Raw genomic sequence first — 20,522 nt, forward strand, 5'->3', positions numbered from 1 at the left:
TGTATTCAGCCTAGGACACTGGGTTTATCCGTAGTACTCCAAGTAGTTTCTGGTGATACTCCCTATGCTCTGCCTGAGATCTCTTTCTCTTGTTACCTTTTTCTGTTTTTCTTGTTCACACTTGTTTCTCTTTTTTGTTATGCTTCTCCCTTCAAGATGTCTTTTATTATTGATCCAGTCTATTTGTTTAGGATATGTTAGGGAGCACATAAGGATATTTTAGCACCAGAGAATCTTGTGTGTTAGTGTCCCAAATGAATTTCCTGTCCATCTGTTTCCTCATTTCCCTTCTTTTGATATTGATGACCCTGCTATTTAGAATGACCAGAGGAGGTATATTTAAATCTTCTTGCTGTCTGATGTCTAGTAGCAGACTTAATATGGAAGGCATCTCTGGTATATAGTCTTAGAATTGGGTAGATACTGGTTCATATCTCTGTCACATATTATCCATATGATCTTGAACAAGTTACTGCACTATTCCTAATTTTGCTGTAATAGAATTGTTAATGTTTACCTCACCTGCGTGTTAGGATTCATGAAATAAATTATATACATAAGGCATCTGGCATATTTTTCCCTCTTTTGAATTATTTTTCAGTAGTAGATGGCAAAGGAATCACTATTTTTAGAATAAAATAGGATATATTTGTATCCTTTGCTGTCAGCTCAAGAACATGGGGTAGAAGAGGATTTCTTTTTCACCTTCTTTGCTTCACCCTAAATTCTTAGATTCTAGACTGTCTTCCAGTAGTGTTCAAGTTTGCAACTGGCCTCAGGCTAAGAATGTTGCTGACATTTAATATTACATGTTTATTATATTTATAATTAATACAACTTTATACCTTTAGGTCAGTCCCACACAGTGGCAGAAATAGCTTTTGCATTATCATGCCACAGTTTATCATTGTTATCTTTATCAAACTTTTTTTGTAATTGATAAAATCTATTAATTTGCATGTTTAGATCTGGCATATTCCAATTAAATAAAGAGTAATGAGAAACCTTTTTTTTTTTTTAACATTTTTTTATTGATTTATAATCATTTTACAATGTTGTGTCAAATTCCAGTGTTCAGCACAATTTGTCAGTCATTCATGGACATATACACACTCATTGTCACATTTTTTTCTCTGTGAGTTATCATAACATTTTGTGTTTATTTCCCTGTGCTATACAGTGTAATCTTGTTTATCTATTCTACAATTTTGAAATCCCAGCCTATCCCTTCCCACCCTCCATCCCCCTGAGAAACCTTCTTAATTTTGATCATTACAGAAACTTTTTCTAAAATGCATTGTTAAGCCAAAAAAAATTAACAATGCTTTTCTTTTTTTCAATCTTCTAAAGCTTCACTGTCTGATATGGTAGCCACTAGCCTCATGTAGCTATTTAAATTTAAATTAATTAAAAAAAATTAGTTCCTCAGTCACACTGGCCATATTTTTAGTTCTTAGTAGCCTCACATGGCTGCTATCATATTGGATAGCACACAAACATTTCCCTTGTTGCAGAAGGTTCTGTTGACTAACGCTGATCTAGATCATCCTGAATGTAATTTAATCTTTGATCTACGATGACCTAGTGCATTTGGACTTCCATTTCTGAGCATAAGGTATTGAAGAGTACCATTGACTATTCATTGACTTAAGGACATATAAAAGTTACTTTTGTGGGTAAATATTGACTTTGATAGCTAGCTTTATGGTGTTCTTACTAATATACTAGACCAGGTATTAATTAAGCATATTAATTAAATTACCCCAACAACTCTGTGAGGTTTATACCATTATTATCTTCATTTCACAAATGAGGAAACTGAGATTAAAAACTTAAGCAACTCAAGGACATGCCGTGAATAAGAGACAAAGCCTAGGATTCACACTTTGGTCTTGCTCCAGTGCTCATGCTCTTAATCACTATATTCTGCTTCTTGGCTGTTGGTATTTATTATAATTTGAGACTTTTTCTTAAATGAGGGATACTAAAAAATATGTCACTTAATTGAGGATAGATACTATAAAAAATAAATACAAATGAGAAATATCAATGCAGGAAACTGGCAAAAAGTGATAGGAAATTTAATTTTTAAATACATTGTCTAAAATTGAAAAAATCTTGTAATGAAAGGCAGCTGTTTTCTTTATAGGGAGATGATGGAGAAATTTGAGTTGTCATGAATTCATATACTTGGGAGAGAATAACATCAGAGGTAATAGGATATAAAAAACATCACTGAATATTCTGCCAAGTAAAAGAGGAGTTAAATATAAAATATGTGCCTAACAGTAGTGCTTATAGTATAAAATAATTATACTGAAAAATGAAAAAGAAGAAATTATATGATTTGATTTAGTCAGCTTATTTTAGTCGACCTTTGCTTGGTTACAAGTAAAGGAAACCAGCACTGGATATATCAAATGAAAAAGAAAAGAAATTTATTTCAAATACTGAACACAGAACCCAGAGATACAGCTGGATCTCTTAAGGGAACAGAGCTTAGGTTTTTAGGAACCTGGCAGTATATTCCCTCTTCTGTTGCTTTTCTCTGAATGTAACTTACCTCTTCATTTCTATACACCAGATTTCTTTGCCTATTTGGCACGTAGCCATCCCATATCTCTCAAGTTCATAGGTTTTTTCTTTCAGGAGACCAGCCCAAACTGTTTCGGTCCTAATTCTGAATTCCTGAAGAAGAAAATTCAGATGAACGGTTTGGGTCAGGTACCAGCCCTGGTTCACATCCTTTAATTTGTTGTGTAGTACTGACTTTCAGGGCTCTGGGGCTGGAAGGAACACTGAGGAAGGGCTTGGTGAGCTATGCAAAACACTACAAAACGTTTCTGATACAAAGCAGCATGTGTCCAGCATTGACTGAGAACAGTTAGGATTTCAGCAGAGGATACTTTTAGGATTCAGTCTTTCCTTGTAGTCCTATGGGTAGTGAATGAGAGACTTGATTCCTATCTCCTTATCAGAGAGAGATTGAGGTGGGGAGTTGAGGGAGAGAGAGATGGTGGTGGTAGGGAGAGAGAGATGGTGGTGGTGGGGAGAGAGAGATGGTGGTGGTGGGGAGAGGCATTTGCTGAATTACATTGAACACTAAGGTCTCATGGTTTTCCTGCTTAATCCCAGGAGAATTCGTACCTTACTTTCTTGGGTTTGGGGAAACATCCCTACACACTGTATCTAATTTGCAGACCCTGTGTTAAGGAGGATTAAAGAATCCCTTCAGAGAAATCAAAAACAACAACAAAAAACAGTATCAACAGAATATCCTTGGAATTGTGGATTTGAAGTTGGACTCCTGCTTCAATTCTATTCAGTTTGACAGATACATATTAAATACTTACTGTGTGTTTACTAGCATTCAAGATTCTCATAAAAGCAACAAAAGAAAAGGAAAACAAAAGGATTATTTTGCCCCATTAAGTACTTACTTGAGAGTTTGAGGGATAGGTGCTGTGGACCGGTCTCTGGAAGGTTATGGTGTTGAATGGAGATTTTAAGCATAGGAATCCATTTCTTCACAGTTATGTTAACATTATTCTTCCCACCTCCCACATGTATTTGGAGTTTGCAAAGTGATGTTAGCTGTGTTAAAAAGTACAGTTCATGAGGTTATGGAAAGATGAGTAAATGGAGCCTGAGAAAAACATAATGCTCCTTAAGGTACAATAGGCTCAGTCTACAGGTATTTCAAGGGAAAAAAAAGGAAAAAAGAAAACCAAGAAGGGAAGCCCTTTTAGTACAATGAGAGGAGTGCTGGATTGGAACCTATATAAAATGGGAGTAGTCATTCATGCTTTACCTTACACAAATGTAGTTATTTTTGTCATTGATACCAAGAAGAAATCTCTTGGGCTTAAACTAAGTTCATGAAGGAAGATTATTACGGTTTTCAAATTAATTTTAAATATTCTAATGGGTATGGAATGGTATCTCATTGTGATTTTAATTTGCATTTTCCTGAGGATTAGTGATGAACATCTTTTTATGTGCTTATTGACTGCTTATATGTCTTCCTTCAAATCTTTTGCACATTTTAAAACTGAGTAGTTTGCCTTATTATTGCATTTTAAGAGTTCTTTAAATATTCTGGATGTGAATTTTTGTTAGAGAAAAAAGTTTAAAACTTTGATAGCACTCAACTTACCAATTTTTCCTTTTATTTTTTTTCTTTTTATGTCATAGTTGAGAAATTCTTACTCCAGATTGCAAACTTACTTTGTTTTCTTTTTTAAAAACAGCTTTATTGAGATTTAATTGACAGTACAATTTTATAAGTTTGATATATACACCTATCATAACATATCCATCACTTAACAAAAGTTTCCTAGTGTCCCTGTGTACTTCTTCCCTCTCATCCCTCTTTCTGCAAGATAGCATTTGATCTCCTTTTGTCTGACTTCTTTTATTCAGCATAATTATGTTGAGGTTCACATATGTCACTGCATGGATCAATAGTTCATTCCTTTCTGTCCCACTGGATTTATGTACAAGAATTTGTATATTCACTTACCTGAATATACAGGGTGATGGATTTTTGGATTGTTTTCAGTTTTAGTTATTATGAATAAAAATGCTGTGAACATTTGTGTATGCATCTTTGTGTGGACATATGGTTTATTTTGAGTAAATACCTAGGAGTGAAATGACTCTATCCTATGATAAGTGTATATTTAACTTTAAGAAACTGTAAAACTGTTTTAGAAAGTGGTAGTACCATTTTATATTCCCACCAGCAGTGTATGAGAGTTCCTCAGTATCTTTGTCAGCACTTGGTATGGTCAGTCTTTTCATTTTAGCCATTCTAGTAGGTGTGTAGTGATACCTAAGTGTAATCTTAATTTGCAGTTTCTTAATAACTAATGACATAGAACATTCTTTCATGTGCTTCTTCCTCATTACATTTCTTCTTTGTTGAAGTGTCTGTTCAAAACTTTTCCCTGTTTAAAAAAATTGGGTTTTCTTCATTATTGAGTTTTGAGAGTTCTTTATATATTCTGAATATAGGTTCTTAAGATACACACTTTGTAAACCTTTTCTGCCCGTCTGTGACTTGTCTTCATTCTCCTAACAGTTTCTTTTGAAAAACAGAAGGTTTAAATTTTGATAAAGTCCAACTTATCGGTTGTTTTATGAATTGTAATTTTCCATGTCATATCTGAGAAATACTTGCCAAATCAAATGTTGTAAAGATGTTCTCTTATTATTTCTTCTTTAATAGTTTTAGATGTGATTCATTTTTCAGATTTTTGTGTGTGGTGTGAGATAAGGATCACTGTTAACTTCCCATACAGATAACCAGGCATTTGTTTCAACATCATTTTTTTTTTCTTCAATCTCTCCTGTCCTACCAACCTGTCTTAGCACCTTTATCAAAAGTCATTTGGCTGTATATGTGTAATTCTATTTTTGGACTCTGTCCTGTTGATTTATGTGTCCATTCTTTAGTCAAAACCATTTGTCTTGATTATTGTAATTTTACAGTAAGTCTTGAAATCTGATCATCTTAAATACTCCGTGCTTTACAAGTTGGGAAAAGAACTTGATCATTCTGTATTTGCTTAGTGATGGGCTGGAGTAAAGAAAAACTTTCATATTTATAAATTAGCCACTAAATTTTTAGAAGATGGTTAAGAACTATTGCTTCCTTGAGCATATACGAGGAAATGAGTAGTTCTATTAAGGAACTGTAGTTCTAATTAAGGAACTGAATAGTTCTGTTAAGGCTGTTTATGGAAGAGATCGCTATGCTTGATGAAAAGAAAAAGATAGTTAAAGTCTATGTTAAAGACATGTCGCAAAGCTGAGAAGCTTAGAAGCTTTAAAGTGATGATGGCAAGAAGTAAAAAGTAGAAACAAAATAAGATCTTTACAGAGCCAGTAGTAGAAATAAGCAAGATAAATCTCTAGGCAGAGAAACTCCCCTAGTGTCTAATAAATTTAAGCTGCAACAGCTCTTACAGATTGATTATTAGTGAACATTTCACCTTGAATAGCTCTGAAATTTCTGTGGAAGTTAATCCTCTTCAGGCCTTTTCACACTATGGAATGGTAATCAGTATTGATTTATTATGTTAGTTCATAATGATTGATTGATGTGCTTTTAGAACAGAAAGTCTCTTTTTTGTAGATTTTAACTAATAGAATCAATTGACTAGTGGTGACATTCATAACTGTTAGCATTCTGGCGTGAACTTATTCCCACTTAGTTTTCTGAACTGCCTCAATGAACATGCCTTTGACTTGTATAGTTCTTTTAGTTTTTCTTTCCTTCAGTGATTATTGTTTTAAAGTTTAGAATTGAGTGTGTTTTCCCCACCCAGATCTTTCTTTACCCACCCCTTTTAATTTTTGGTCCACTTCTTATAAAAACTAAAGTCTGTTGTGTAATACACTCAGTTTAGTCTAATTTTTCTTTTAACCTAGACGTACTTGAAATTGTAACAGGGAATCTAAAAGTAGATATTAGAGTGCATTTATGATACTTGAGTTGGACTTGTTTTTAGAGTAATCTATACATATTATAGACATTCCATATTGTTAAACAGCTCTATGTCAGATTGCTTCTCTAAGAAGACTTACAGGTAATTTAGAGATTGGTGTTTGGCCTTTTCGAGTTCTGTGCACCACAGGAAAAGCCTGATGTTACCTACTTGTTGTGACCAGGGAAACTTAATATGATGCCAAATATTTGTTTAAATCCACAGTATAGGACTGAATTCATCTGTGTCTTTGTTGTCTGCTGTGTGCTTTTTTTAAAAAAAGAAGTTTCTAATCATTGTCATTTGTTGAATGTCTATTATGCATTAACATTGCACTAAGGTGTTTCCCATATATTTTGTCATCTACTTCTCACAGCAGTTCTGTGAGGCTTAGAGGTTTGGCTTGTCCAAGGATACATTTAGTAAGTGGAAGAGTAAGAATTCAAGCCCATTTGGGTGACTTCAAAGCCATTACTCTTTCCATTATATTATAGTATATTAGAAACTTTAGTCTTCGAGATGTTGACTTATAACATGATTCTTAAGCTTTTTGGTCTCAAAAATTATTTAGTACCCAAGGAGTATTTGTTTATGTGAGTTATATCTATCAAAATGTATTATATTAGAAATTAAAACCAAGAGAAAATTAGTATGTATTAATTTACATAAAAATTAATAAACTCATGTTAATATAGATAACATACATTTTATGAAAATAACTATTTTCTAAAACAAAAAAATTAGAAGATTAGCATTGCTTTATATTTTTGCAAATTTTTAAACTATCTGACTTAATAGACATCTGGATTCTCCTCTGTGCCTCTGCATTCAGTCTTGTGACAGCGCTTGTCACATACCATCTGCAAAGCTCAACTGTACACTTATGAGAGGATGAGGGTAAAAAGGGCAAATGATATCTTACTGTGAAAGTTGTTTTGCCGCTTCAGATCCCTCAAAAGAGTCTGTAGACCACACTTTGAGGATCACTGAACCATAAACATCATATGTAGCAGCTTAAGCTGGTTCCTTAGCATTTTCTGTGCATCACACTTAACACTAAAAGATAAGATAGGATCACCTTTCACGATATTAGCCTTCTGCCAGCATTGATACCATTACTAGTATATTGCCATGGAATCAGAGTGTGTAGAGATAGGATATCCAGTAAATGTTGTATGGTGAGTTGAAGTAGTATGGTTGCAGAAAGTTCAGGATGAATATTTTAGTGAGACAAAGTGAACCAATGAACACATGCTACTCAGAGTACTTTTATTATTACTTATACAAACATTTAAAAAAAAACTAAGTATACAAAGTATTAATAGCAGATTCTGTTTGGGTTTTAATTTTTTTATTTTAATTATTTTTGGGGGGTGAGGGGAAGTAATTAGGGTTATTTATTTATTTTTGGAGCAGATACGGGTGGTTGAACCCAGGACCTTGTGCATGCTAAGCATACACTCTACCACTGAGTTATACCCTCCCCCTATTTGGGTTTTTAAATAACATCTGCAAAGATGGCTTTGAGTTTTCTTGTGTCAGAGGAACTGTTGTTCAGCAGTCTTTCTTGAGAGACAGAGACTCCAGTAGGTAGTGTGAGATTTAAATGCAAAGTATAGTACTTACTTAATGACAGAATGTAGGTCAGTGGTTATTGTCTAAGAATATTTATTTTTCTTCCCTAAATTGAAATATTTTTAAGTTGAGAATTACATACATAGTATAAAAATAGCCTTTGGCCATATGATCTTTACGTTTTACCCTGAATAGAGTTCTCATTATGAATAATGTCTTGTATGAATTTAGAGTACAGTTATATAAATCTAAGATTCTATATTTGAGAGAATTTAGAGAAGAGCAGTAACTATATTATGGTTCTTAAATCCGATCCTGTTGGAGTTCTGGACTTTAAACTTAGAGAAGAAGGAACCTAAATGGGGTTAATATTGTGAAGTATCTATGAGACATCATAATGAAGAGAACTCTGACCAGTTCTCATTTTAAAACATAGGATTTAAAGAAATCTTCTTCCCTATAGCAAGGGAGATATAGATTAGCCTGTTAAAATTTATTATTTTCTAAACACAATGAATTACTACATACCTTTTGTGAACTTTTCTTCCTTTGGAGATAAAGAATATTGTTGGTTTCCGAAATAGGTAATAGCCGGACTTTAAAAAATGACATAATGAGGTTTTTTTTTTTCCATCTCTGACTTTATGATAAATAGCTCTGAAATTACAGTTTTATTATTTACAAATGGCAGTTGTCTCACTAAATCCCCCAAATTTTTGCATAAGCTGTACTGTGAATATTCTTGAAATTTCAGAGGTGAAACAAAAGTGCAAGTCAAGAGTTTTAAAGGGTGAAGTTACATTATTTTTATGTTGGATTCCCTATCCTAAATTATGATTCCTCCACCTGTATTTTTACTTCAAACCAATGAGAATTATTTTGGCTTGTCTTTTAAAAAGATCACTGCTCATAGGAAATTGAAAGTCTCAGTTATTCATACCTTAGTGGTGATTAGCTTGATATTGTCCACTTTCCTCCTAAATAGAGCAGAGATCAACTGCTTTGAAAAGGTTGGAGTTTTTACTGGAGGAGAAGAGGAAGTAATTATTTTTGGAGTTTATCATACCAACTTTGGGGACCAGTATTGAAGGCTTAGGGCAGTGTGAGGTGGGAGATCCAAGGTATAGAAGGAACTTAGAAGTATGCCACATATAAACTACATTGAAATTTTGTCAGGAACAAGCTGGTCCTGCACCAGGAAGATGGAAAAACTTCTTTCTTTTCCTTGTTAAACTTTTATCTTTCTGCTACAAGATATCCAGTTGGGGCTTTATACTCTTAGAACTGTAGATTTAGGAAACTCCTTTTTAGAATAAATAGGATTTTGTGAGCTGCTTCAGGACTCATTATCATGGGATCTCATATCTATGGGAAAAGTATGTTTTCAATTCTCATATGCAATCTGTAAACAAAATTTAAACAGTCCTTTCTGAGTGACTTTAAATAATTGAGCTCATTTCCATTTAGATTGATAAATGATTATTGTGTGATTTAGGGCATGTAAGTCTGAAACTACTGAGTAAGAGTGATAACCATTTAAAATTTAGAAAATTCTGAGGAATGTGACTGATAGTAATAGCTAACATTTATTGAGTGCATATTTACTATATGTTAGAAACTCTCCTTAGTGCTTTGTATGTATTAGCTCATTTAATTCTCACAGCAATCCTTTGGGGTAGGTACTATTTTTATCCTCACCTGACAAATGAGTTAAAGAGAGGCATAAAGAGGCTAATTTACTTGTTTAAGTTCATATAGCTGAAAGTGGAAGAGTTTGAATTCCAATCCAGGCAGTCTTGCTCCAGAATCAGTTTTTAATCATCATATCTTTTCAGTGTAGGACATTGACTGTGTTATTTTGCTGAAATTAAACTAAGAATAGAAAGTTTGACTTTGCTTGTATATAACTGATTTTGAAAAAAGTAGCATCCACCTACTTTTGCTTGAAAACAGCTTAAATTATTGCTTCATTTATAAATTAAAAAAAAAATTTTTAACATCACATGCTTACAAAATGTCAGGTCAATCTATAGTAGATGATTTTCTTTTTAGGTTTCTGCCACAGTCTGCCTTGGGTATCCAAATATCCATCTGTACTCTTCTTCCTATACATAGAACTCACTCGCCCTTTTCCCAAGGGAAATAATGCAGCGATTCATCCAGTTATTATATCCAGCTGAACATCTAAGCTCTCTGGGTGCATTCACTTTCCAGAGTGGTTTCTTGGTGTATAGTGGTGGAGAAGGAATAGGATAATAGCAATAAAAGCTGTTATTCAGAAAAGGGGATAATAGGAAACACACATTAGTCACTAGCCGTATCAATTCTAAAACCCTACTGAGTAGCAGTGGCAGAGACTCTCTGACAGTATAATAAATTTCTTGATCCTGCTCTTTGGTGGGGCCTCCATTGTTGCCGGTGCTCTCTGAACGGTCTCCCCTTTTCCTCCATGGCCACATCTAAAGTGGGTATTGGTGAAGATGCCCTTTCTGGGAAATGTACAGGTTTTATAGCTCACTTCTTGATGAGCTTGGGTATTATTTTGGAGACTTAAGTGGCTTTTGCAGTCTAGCCCCTCTCCTCCCCCAATACAGTTATCTCAAAAAACTTAGTTTCCAGACTCTTTGCTGCTTTGAGCCAAAGGACGTGCCTAGGCAGAATTTTTTTAATATGAAGACTCTGCCCTTTGTGCTTTGCTTACTGCAGGGATTTCTAACCTTGTTTTGGTGCCATGGAACTCCTTCAAAGTCTGGTGAAACCTGTGGACCTTTCTCAGAATAATGTCTCAAAATTCATAAATGAAAATACTTAGGAATACAAAAAAACCAATTAATTATATTGAAATATGGTTAACAAAATATTCACATTGTAACATTGTGCTATATGTGCCTTTAAATTAACACATTGAATAAAAGATCTAGTGGTGTGTCTAATACACTATCGTACTTTTGAAGTAGTTGATGAATTTAAATAAAAATTGAGACTGCAACATTGTCATATTTTATTAATGTATTTGTGATTTTTTTTTATTGATGGCAAAGTCACAGGTATTATTAATGCTACTATGATTTGTTCTCTAGTTTCATAATGAAAGGAAATGCTAAGTTTCAGTTATGAGTTAGTGGAAATAAAGAAAATATTTTTCCCCCATCCAAGTTCATTGGCCTCTTTTAGCTCCTGAGGGAATGATGGCTCTGGGTAAGGCCATCTGAGCAATAGTCTTGGGTAGAAAGTCAACACCCTTACAACATTGCTTTTGTGTGGCAATGCACCAGTCTTCTCTGCTGCTACTGCTGCAGTTTTGTAGCTACCACTAAGTTACTTCAGTTTGCTACTTCAGAGGCAGTTGGTGGTTTTTTCAACCATGCAGGGTTTAAATTATAGGACTTTTAAAGCTTGGATTACAGGTCATAGGCAGGGAGTAAGTACCTCCATTAGCAATTCTGCATTTTCTTCTTCTTTGTTTATAACTCTAAGGAGGTTTTTTTTCCCCCTCTCTTAGGACATTGTTTAAGTGGCTAGGAGGCACCAACACATGCCAGCATGCTCAGTTTTTCCTATAGTTATTTTTCTCCTTGCTATATAGCCTCAGCTGGCACAGTTTTTTTTTCCAGTTACGAGAGGTGACAGTTTGACCAAATCTTTGACCAAGTCTTTGTTACTCTTTACAGCTTTCTATCCTGCAGTGTTAAGAGTTCTTAGTGTTTGCTTCATCAACTTCCTCCTTTAAGAGAGTGTCTTATTTTAGGTCCTATTACTTGTATCACTTCACTTCCATGTCCCACATTCCATGTTTGTTAGGAATTGCATTCCCCTGCTGGTAGCGATCTTTTTATAGTAGTTAAATACATAAAAAGTCTGGAAGGTAGGCAGTTCAGGGATAGGATGGCAGCTTCACAATTGCTTCATGGAAAAATCAGGAACCCAGATCCCTTCTCTCTGCTCCCATATTCTCAATGTGTGGCTTCCATTCTCAGAGATGACCTTATGGTCCAAGATGACTGACTGCTGGAGCAACAGCTATTGTATTCACAACAGTGATTAGGTGGCGGTTAGTGGTCTCTGCCATAGACCTTGCTTCTGGTTGCCTTGGGTGCTGAGACTTAATAACTGGAATTATATGTTATATATATGTGTGTGTGTGATGTGTGTGGTATGTGTGTGTGTGTGTGTGTGTGTGTGTGTGTGTGTGTGTGTGTATTGACCCCCTGAGATGCATGTGATCAGAATTATTGCAGTGGTAATTACAAGGATTTCTTTTGAGTTCCCAGTTGCTCAAATTTTCACATGATGCCAAGTCTTAAGATAAAATGCCAAATGCTAGGAATAAAGGGGAAGGATTCATGAATATGTAAGTCACATCATTACCTTCATTATTCTTACTTCTTTAATTTCCTTGATGTTTTCCTCTTACCTCCATTTGGGAAAGCCAACAATATCTCTACCCATTTCCCACCTTTTCAAAACTGTTGAAAACTTGGAAACTTTCTGAGTAAGCCTTGGCCACTCCTCAGCAGTTAGGGAGGCTACAGAGGAAGACCAAGCAGTGTGCTAAAGTAGCTAAAATGCACATTTGGGATTCATCAGTGGCAGTATTTCATAAAGTGGGATTAAAACCCCTGCTGTGTCATGACTTAGTGTGAAATTGTTGTATCTTGATCCTGTTTACCTTTTCATTTTATGCAGAAAAAATTCCTCATGGAAATTCTTTTTAGCAACAGATACTATCATAGATTTAAGAACTTCAGACATAAATTCTTCATGCCTTACTTTCTCCCACAAGTAACATTATCTTCTTATCTTTGCTTCCATTTTCCCGTTTTTCTCTGCTTTTCCAGTAGAATTCTCTCTGTTCCTGTGTAGTGCTACTTGTCGGTTTGTCCTCTGAGCCATACTTTTTACTAATTTATGAAAGACTTCGATCCTGTGGTTATCCTTAACCTCATACTATTGAGACCTCTTTTTCTTTCACTTCTTCCTTTTACTTTTAAACATATGTGGTCTCATTTGTTTGGGGAGGAACGCACCCATACCTTCATTGGATAGTCACTGTTTCAGTCTTTTAGCTACCATTTATTGACCCTTTACCTACTATGTTCCTAGGCATTGGGGGAACAGAAAAGAATAAGAAAGTTCCTTCTTCCAAAAAGCTCATGGTTTCCGGGTAGAGAGATAGATAAAGATAATTTAATTCTGTGTTAAGTCTTGTGATAGAAGTATTTATATTGTATGGGGGTAGGATCTAGTTTTACTTAGGAGATGGAAGATGGGAAGAGTGGATTGACTAGGCTTTCTGGAGGGGAGGTGTTTGGTCTGAGTCTTGGAGAAAAAGTAGAAGCCAGATGGGCAGAGTAAAAAGAAAAAGCCATTACAGAAAGGAAGACTCTTACTCCTTATCCAAATACTGTGTTATTTTTTCAGGTACTGTGTACCTGGCATAGTATTGGGTAGCATCTGAAGTACTGGTGTATGGCCATTATCCTCAATGGGGAGGTGAGGGAAAAGGGAGTGAGGGTAGGAAGTTTATGATGTATGAAACAGCATGTAAAGCCAAACTGAGGTTATGATGGCTCTAGGAATTTAGAGAAGGATTAATAAAAGATTAATGAAAAATATAGTAGTTGAAAATGAGGTGTTCAGATTTAGTATAATAGGAGAAGGGGACCTGTTGAAAGTTTTGGGGCACAGTCACATGAAGGGACAGTGCTGACAGATTTCTCTTAGAGTATGTGGACTCTGGAGGTGATTAGCAGGGAGGAGTGGTGAGAAATCAGAGCCTAGGAGGCCAGCTAGGAAGCTTTTGGAATGAGGTGAGGTAATGAGGGCCTGACATTTCTTAACCAGATTTCCATAACCAGATTCCTCAGAGCCTTCCATGCTGTTTTTAAATTGACCACCATCTGTTCTCTTATACAAGTGGACTTCTGTCATCACCATTCCACTAAGAGGTTTCTCTCTCAAGTTAATAATGATCTGGCCAAATCCAGTGGTCATTTTCTGTGTTCTCAGTGGAGACTCACTGCAGCAGCCAGCCTAAGCAGCAGCAGCGGAGGCACTTTTGACCTCACAACCAGGACTATGGAAAACTGAACAAACTGCTAAGAAAACAGAAGCCCCACTTCTTCAGAGTTTAAATTTAAGAGAGATTTTTATAGTGTACTTCAAATCTGCTGTAGCAGAACTGGTGAAAATAAGCACAACAATGGAATAATTCTTCCTCATAATGTCTTTGATGACTAGGTACCGTTTTCTTTCCAGCCTATTTAGAAAATAATTTTCTTTAAGTCTTAACTGAAGTTCTTCCTTCTCTTCCTCTTAAGGCTGTAGCCCATGTTGTCCTCTACCTTTTTTGGAATCATTATAGCACCAAGAGCTCTTTTCCAGCTCTTCCTTGTGTTTGATCTTCCTAATTGGTTCCTAGAGGACAGATTGCTCTGTGTGTGTGTAGTGTGTATATAAAATTTTACTCTAGGGTAGCCTTGTACACATGTGTAATTATTGTTAAATGTTATAACTTGTATTAAGTACCTGCTTATTGTATGTTCACATTACTGGTGGCACTGGTGAAAGGAAACAGAAGTTAAAGATAATTCTCAGTAGGGAGCATCTGCAGTATCAGTTATATTCCAGTTTGAAATGTGCTTTTATGTTAACTTTGAAAATGTATGCTGCTTTGGGAATTTAAAAAAAGCTACCCGGTGGAGGCTTAATTGAAGCAAATAGGATGACAGCATGGTATAATAATAGCAATGTTTATAGAATGAAATGTGAATAATAATAGTAGCAACTACTGTTATCACTGTTACCACCAGTAGCTAACATTACTGAATATTTACTATCTGCTAGTAACTGTTCTGAGTACTTTATATCAGTGAGGTAGGTACTATTATTTTACAGATGAGGTATGGTAGAAAAATTACTGAAATAGGCATCAGGAGATCTGAGCTCTGGTTTTAGTTCTACTGTTAACTATTTGTTTGAATTTGGGCAAGTTTTTAACTTCAGTAGACCTTAATTTTTCATCTTTAGATTGAAAAGATTGGTCTCTAATCTCTAGGGTACTTTGCCCTCTCTTTGACATTCTGTGATCTCTAAATTATCTTGGCTCCTTAGTCCACAAGTTTCTGTAACTTATTTCATGCTGGGAACAAGCATTTCTGGCTGAGATTATAGAGCAGGATGGTAAGTTTAAGATCTCTTAAGGTTTTGTATAGAGGAATTTAAAGTTCAGGTTTCAGAGGAATGCATTCAGTAGAGATGAGGGAATTTGGGAAAGTGGAAAATGTAAAACTGTCGATCAGAATATCTGAGGAAGAAGATAATAGGATTCCACCAGCAATGCAGATAGCATCCTCATGGCTGTCTCTTGAGTTATAATTGCTATTGATTAATCTGGTTTACTTTACGGTTCATTAGTACCTTCCCAAGATATTCCTAGAGTAATATTATTAACTAACACTTATTGAATATTTCTTCTGTGCATATGTTATTTAATTCTCAAAGTAATATTTTAAGCGTAGGTACTGTTATTGTTTCATTTTACACGTGAGATGGGTTTAGCAATACTAACACTGTCATAGTCTTACAGATAGTAACTGGTAGAATAAATACTTGAGCTCTGGTCTGCCTGACTTTACAGCCTGTGTTCTTTATCAGTTCTAAACTGCCTCCCAGAAGTTCAGATTCTAAGCACATACGCTAGGTTGCTTTTTGCCTGCAGCCATTTGGGATGAGGGGTCTATATAGGGTTTTCTTAGCCACAGATTTTTCCTTTTGACTGAGGTACTTTAAGTTTCTTACTTTGTTTTCTTTTTTCCCTTTATTTTTATATCACTTAGAAGTCTTTCATTCTTCTCTGCTTTATTGTCAGGGTCACTATTCTTGCTTCTTTGATCCCAGGATAGGAAGGTTTGTACCCCTTGCTGAAAGATAGCAATTTCAGTGTGAAGTGTCAAGCTTTGTTTCTATATTTTTATCTTCTGTTCTTAGAGCTGCTTCCTCCTCTGTCTGGAATATGTGTTAACCTAGCAACTTTGTTTTTTCTTTTTTCTTTCTTTTGGTGGTAATGGTGTGAATTTTTTTAGCCCTAGAGAGAGAAATACCTTACTGAATCCAGATCATTGGATGTTTCTGTAAGCCTGTCCTCCAGTTTTTAATGCTTCTTTTCTGTCCATTTGTGATCTGATCTCTTATATCCTGCACTTCCAGATCTTTATTTAGTTTTCTTAAGCTTGTTCCTTGACTCGTTTAAAAACAACAACAACAACCACAACTGCCTGGTACTGCCTATTCCTCTTTTCTTTAGTCGATGTCCTTGAGTTTGCATTCCTCTTTTCGGTCAACTCCCCCAGCTAGCTTGTCTCCTTGCTATTCTTGTCTACCCTGCTTTACTCTTCCTACCTCCCACCTGCTCAACTTCACCTTCTTTCCTCCATGCAAATTCCTGTGCTTATTTCTCAGTTACTTCTCTGACCTCTTGCCTACACTTTACTTTTGTTATTCTTTTGTATGATTCCCCTAAAATTTGTGTAAAAGAAGTGCCAGATATACAGTCTTAAGTTTTTAAAGGGCTTGTGGTGTTGGTGAGTAAAGAGCTGGACTGCAGACTGGTTTTTTCATACTGTGATCCTGTTGCCCTATTTAAAGTGACAGTTTTTTTTAAGAAAATTGGTATCTGAATAATTTTGTTTGTATGTATTGTTCTATCTTTTTAAACAGTTTAAAACCAAATTTGTTGTGTTTTGGAGAGGAAGAAATTAAGAAAAAAAGATTGGAAATGTTGATCCCTAAAATTTTTGGTTTTGTCATTAATATACTCAATCTTTTTCCTCCAGATATAACTCAGGCTTTCCCTCACTTTGGAACTCCTAGATTTGTGAATATTGGATATTTTGAGAAGCAGGGGTTCTTTCCTTGATATTGACTAAGGAGTCTATTTACCTTCAGGATGACATCTGAACTGGAGAGCAGCCTAACATCTATGGACTGGTTACCACAGCTCACCATGAGAGCGGCCATCCAAAAATCTGATGCTACACAGAATGCACATGGAACAGGAATTTCCAAGAAGAATGCACTCCTTGACCCAAATACAACCCTGGACCAGGAAGAAGTCCAACAGCACAAAGATGGGAAACCTCCATACAGTTATGCCAGCCTCATTACATTTGCAATTAATAGCTCACCCAAAAAGAAAATGACTCTAAGTGAGATTTACCAGTGGATTTGTGATAACTTCCCATATTATAGAGAGGCTGGCAGTGGTTGGAAGGTAAGGATTTTATTTAAATTTTAATTTTTATGATGTAAATGATAACAGTATTGGCTTCTGTTGAAGATAAAGCTTTGTGGAGACATAATTAAAGATGAAATTCTGATTACTAGTCATTTCGAGGATGTCAAAAAGGAAATTAAATGCTTTTAATTAGGTGACTAACTTTATTTTTGGTCGAATATTAATTTGTTAGAGCTTTATTATGTTAGAGAACTGACATAATACCATAAACTAGGAGCAAAGATAATGTAGCATTCACTGGAAAACAATACCCACAGTTCACCTAAGTTGATAGCAAGTCTAAAGTAAAAACACAACATAGTATAGCAACTAATACTGTTGTCATCATCCAAAATTAAGAAAAAACACTTTATTTTAGAAAATTTTAGATTTATTGAAGCATTACTTTAGTCCAAAGTGTTCCCATGTATCCTTCATCCACTTCCTCTATGTTAACATATAACCACAGTATTGTTATCAAAACTAAGAAATTAATGTCAGTACAGTACCTTTGACTAGACAGTACTGTTAGCAACTGAGTAAATTACAGACTTTATTTAGATTTCACCAGTTTTTCTACAAATGTCTTTTTATGTTCTGGGGTCCAATTCAGGATCTAATCTAGGATCCTGTGTTGATTTAATTGTCATTTATCATGTCTCCTTAGTCTTCTCCCACCTGTAACAGTTCCTCAATCTTTTCTTGTCTTTTATGACCTTCACACTTTTGAAGAGTACGTATCTGGTATTTTGAAGAATGTTTCTCAGTTTGAATATATCTGATGTTTTCTCAGTTAGATTGAGGTAATGCATTTTGGGGAAGAATAATACAGAGATGATGTCCCCTTCTCTGTGTATCATATTGGAGGAACTTAATATCAGTATGTCTTATTCCTGTAATGTTAACCTTGGTTCTTTGGTTAAGATGGTGTCTGCTAGATTTCTCTACTATAAAATTAGTATTTATCACTTTGTAATTATGAAATGTTTTGGGGAGATACTTTGAGGGCATGTGAGGATCCTTTTTTTCCTTAAATTTTTGTTCATTAATTTTAGCATTCATTAGTAGATCATTATAGCAGTTTATATTATTTTCTGATGGTGATTTTCTCTTTTCCGTCATTCCTTCCACCTCAATTGAGATTCCTCTGTAAGGAAGGCGTGTCCCCTCTTTCCTATCTATCTGTCTGTCTATCTGTCTGTCTGTCTGTCTATCTATCTATCTATCTATCTATCTAATCAATCATACATTTGTAATAGTATGCACTCAATGAATGTTCATTTTTTTTTGTTCTGTTGTTACTTGTTGCTCAAATTGATACTACTTTTGCCATTGGGAGCTCTTAGAGGTTGCCTCCTGAGCCCTTTGATATGGCCCCATTCTTTTATTTGTTCAGCACTTTTCAAACTTTTTTGGCACCACAAGATGTTCCAGGCTCATCTTGTACCTTTCCTGCCCTAGCCCTAGAATCAACTACTTCTTTAAGAAGCCCTAGTTCCTGATCTAAACTTTCTGATGCACCATCAAATTAGTTACCTACCTAATTTATGTTATACAAGAAATAGTTCAGCTTTCTTTTGTGCCTGTGCATGTTATGTTTATATTCTTATGTAGGAGTTACCTGTTGTGTGCTATGTGGGGTGTGTGTATGTGTATATGGAAGAAGGGGGTTTATAGAGCTTTAGGTCTGGCATCAGATGGTAGTTACTCTTGTGTCTCTTAACCTTTCCTGTTTCAACATCTTTGTCTTTTTTGTTTGAATATATTTGTTAAAGACATTTATTGATTTATTGTGATGATGTGCTGTGTACCATGTCAGATAATCAAGTACCTTATGGGAAGGGATTTTTTTATATCTCTTACTCTATTCTATGCCCTAGCAGAGTTTTTCCATTTAGTAAGCCTCAATAAATGCAGTTTGAATAAAAGCCTGAATCCTGGTCCCAGCTTTCTTTCCTAGCTTTATTTTCTGCTAGTTCCCTCTCATACACTTTTTCTGCCTGTTCCAGCCTATTAGCTGTCCCTGGAAATAAACACTTTGGTATCTTTCTTTTGTTTTTCTCTTACTTGTCTTTGGACTTTCTCTCTTTTGCTCTTTTTCTGGTTAGCATTATCCTGTTTATTCTTTAAGCTCACATGTAACCTCTCTTCTCCCTATAGAATTAATCTTTTGTCTTCCCATGTTTTATCTTTATTTTTTTAAACATTTTTTATTGATTTATAATCATTTTACAATGTTGTGTCAAATTCCAGTGTTCAGCACAATTTTTCAGTTATACATGAACATATATATATTCATTGTCACATTTTTTTCTCTGTGAGCTATCTCATTTTTTATTAGTAACACTAGTGTAGAACTTACAGATTTTTGTTCAGAGACCTTGTTTCATGTAGTCCATCTGAGAGTGTCAGATTCAGTCTGCTGGATTTCTCGTGGCTGGCCAGCCCAAGCTATGGTCTGAAACTGGTTTAGAAGTAGTGATACAGTTTCATCTGGAAGATACATGATTTGTATATAATGAGGAAAGACGAGTGGAAGGGAAAAATGGGAATAGGTAGAGAAGGATGATGTTGCTTTTTAGAACTAAAAGATATGCCAAGGAGACTAATCTAACCTGGTCTAATCTGTTGCTTTGGGCAGACCTTTAATATTTCGAGGGATTGTTATTTCATAATTACTCTTCTAAAAAAGCTTCTTCCACCCAATCTAGGTACCTAGAACTTGCCATGATTTCTTTTAATTTTATTTTTGTAAACATAGAAGTATTTTGAGCACTTCAAATGGAAACAAGTGGAAGGTGGTTTATTTTCTCCTTTAACTATACCTTTTTTTTTTTTAGTTTTGAGTTTTGAAACATGTAATTGTTTTACATATTCAAAAAAAGTTAGGAAATCAAAAAGAATGAAAAAAGAAAACCTTAAATCTGAATGTAAGTTGAAATGAGTAAGTAAGCCTTATATCAAATATATAACATAATCACATAGAAATAAAAATTCAAGAAACTTTTGAAAACAGCATGCTTAAGTTGAAAGAATTACAAAGAAATCATAAACTTTATTTAGTGCATTTGTCTTTGGTAATGGTGCTTTGCTAGATGCAGTCTCTTTGTCTCCTGTAACCCTAAGAAAAGAAGTTGGGAGCAATTCTGAAACACTTTTATGTGCATGGTAGGGTAGAACAG

At 35.0% G+C, this 20,522-nt stretch overlaps 1 protein-coding gene across 5 annotated transcripts in view; it reads left to right on the forward strand.

Moving 5' to 3' along the window:
* Positions 1-20,522, forward strand: part of FOXJ3 (forkhead box J3) — a 120,934-nt gene that overhangs the window by 27,091 nt on the left and 73,321 nt on the right. For 4 of the 5 annotated variants that reach the window (XM_045520231.2, XM_074376692.1, XM_045520230.2 and 1 more), the window contains exon 3: positions 17,013-17,337. In XM_045520231.2, coding sequence (XP_045376187.1) covers positions 17,013-17,337 — 325 coding nt within the window. Of the gene's footprint in view, positions 1-16,900; positions 17,338-20,522 lie in introns of all 5 variants that reach the window. The other variant, XM_074376693.1, reaches the window with a different exon arrangement.

The sequence above is a fragment of the Camelus bactrianus genome, chromosome 13, assembly GCF_048773025.1.
Source record: "Camelus bactrianus isolate YW-2024 breed Bactrian camel chromosome 13, ASM4877302v1, whole genome shotgun sequence".
NCBI lineage: Eukaryota > Metazoa > Chordata > Mammalia > Artiodactyla > Camelidae > Camelus > Camelus bactrianus.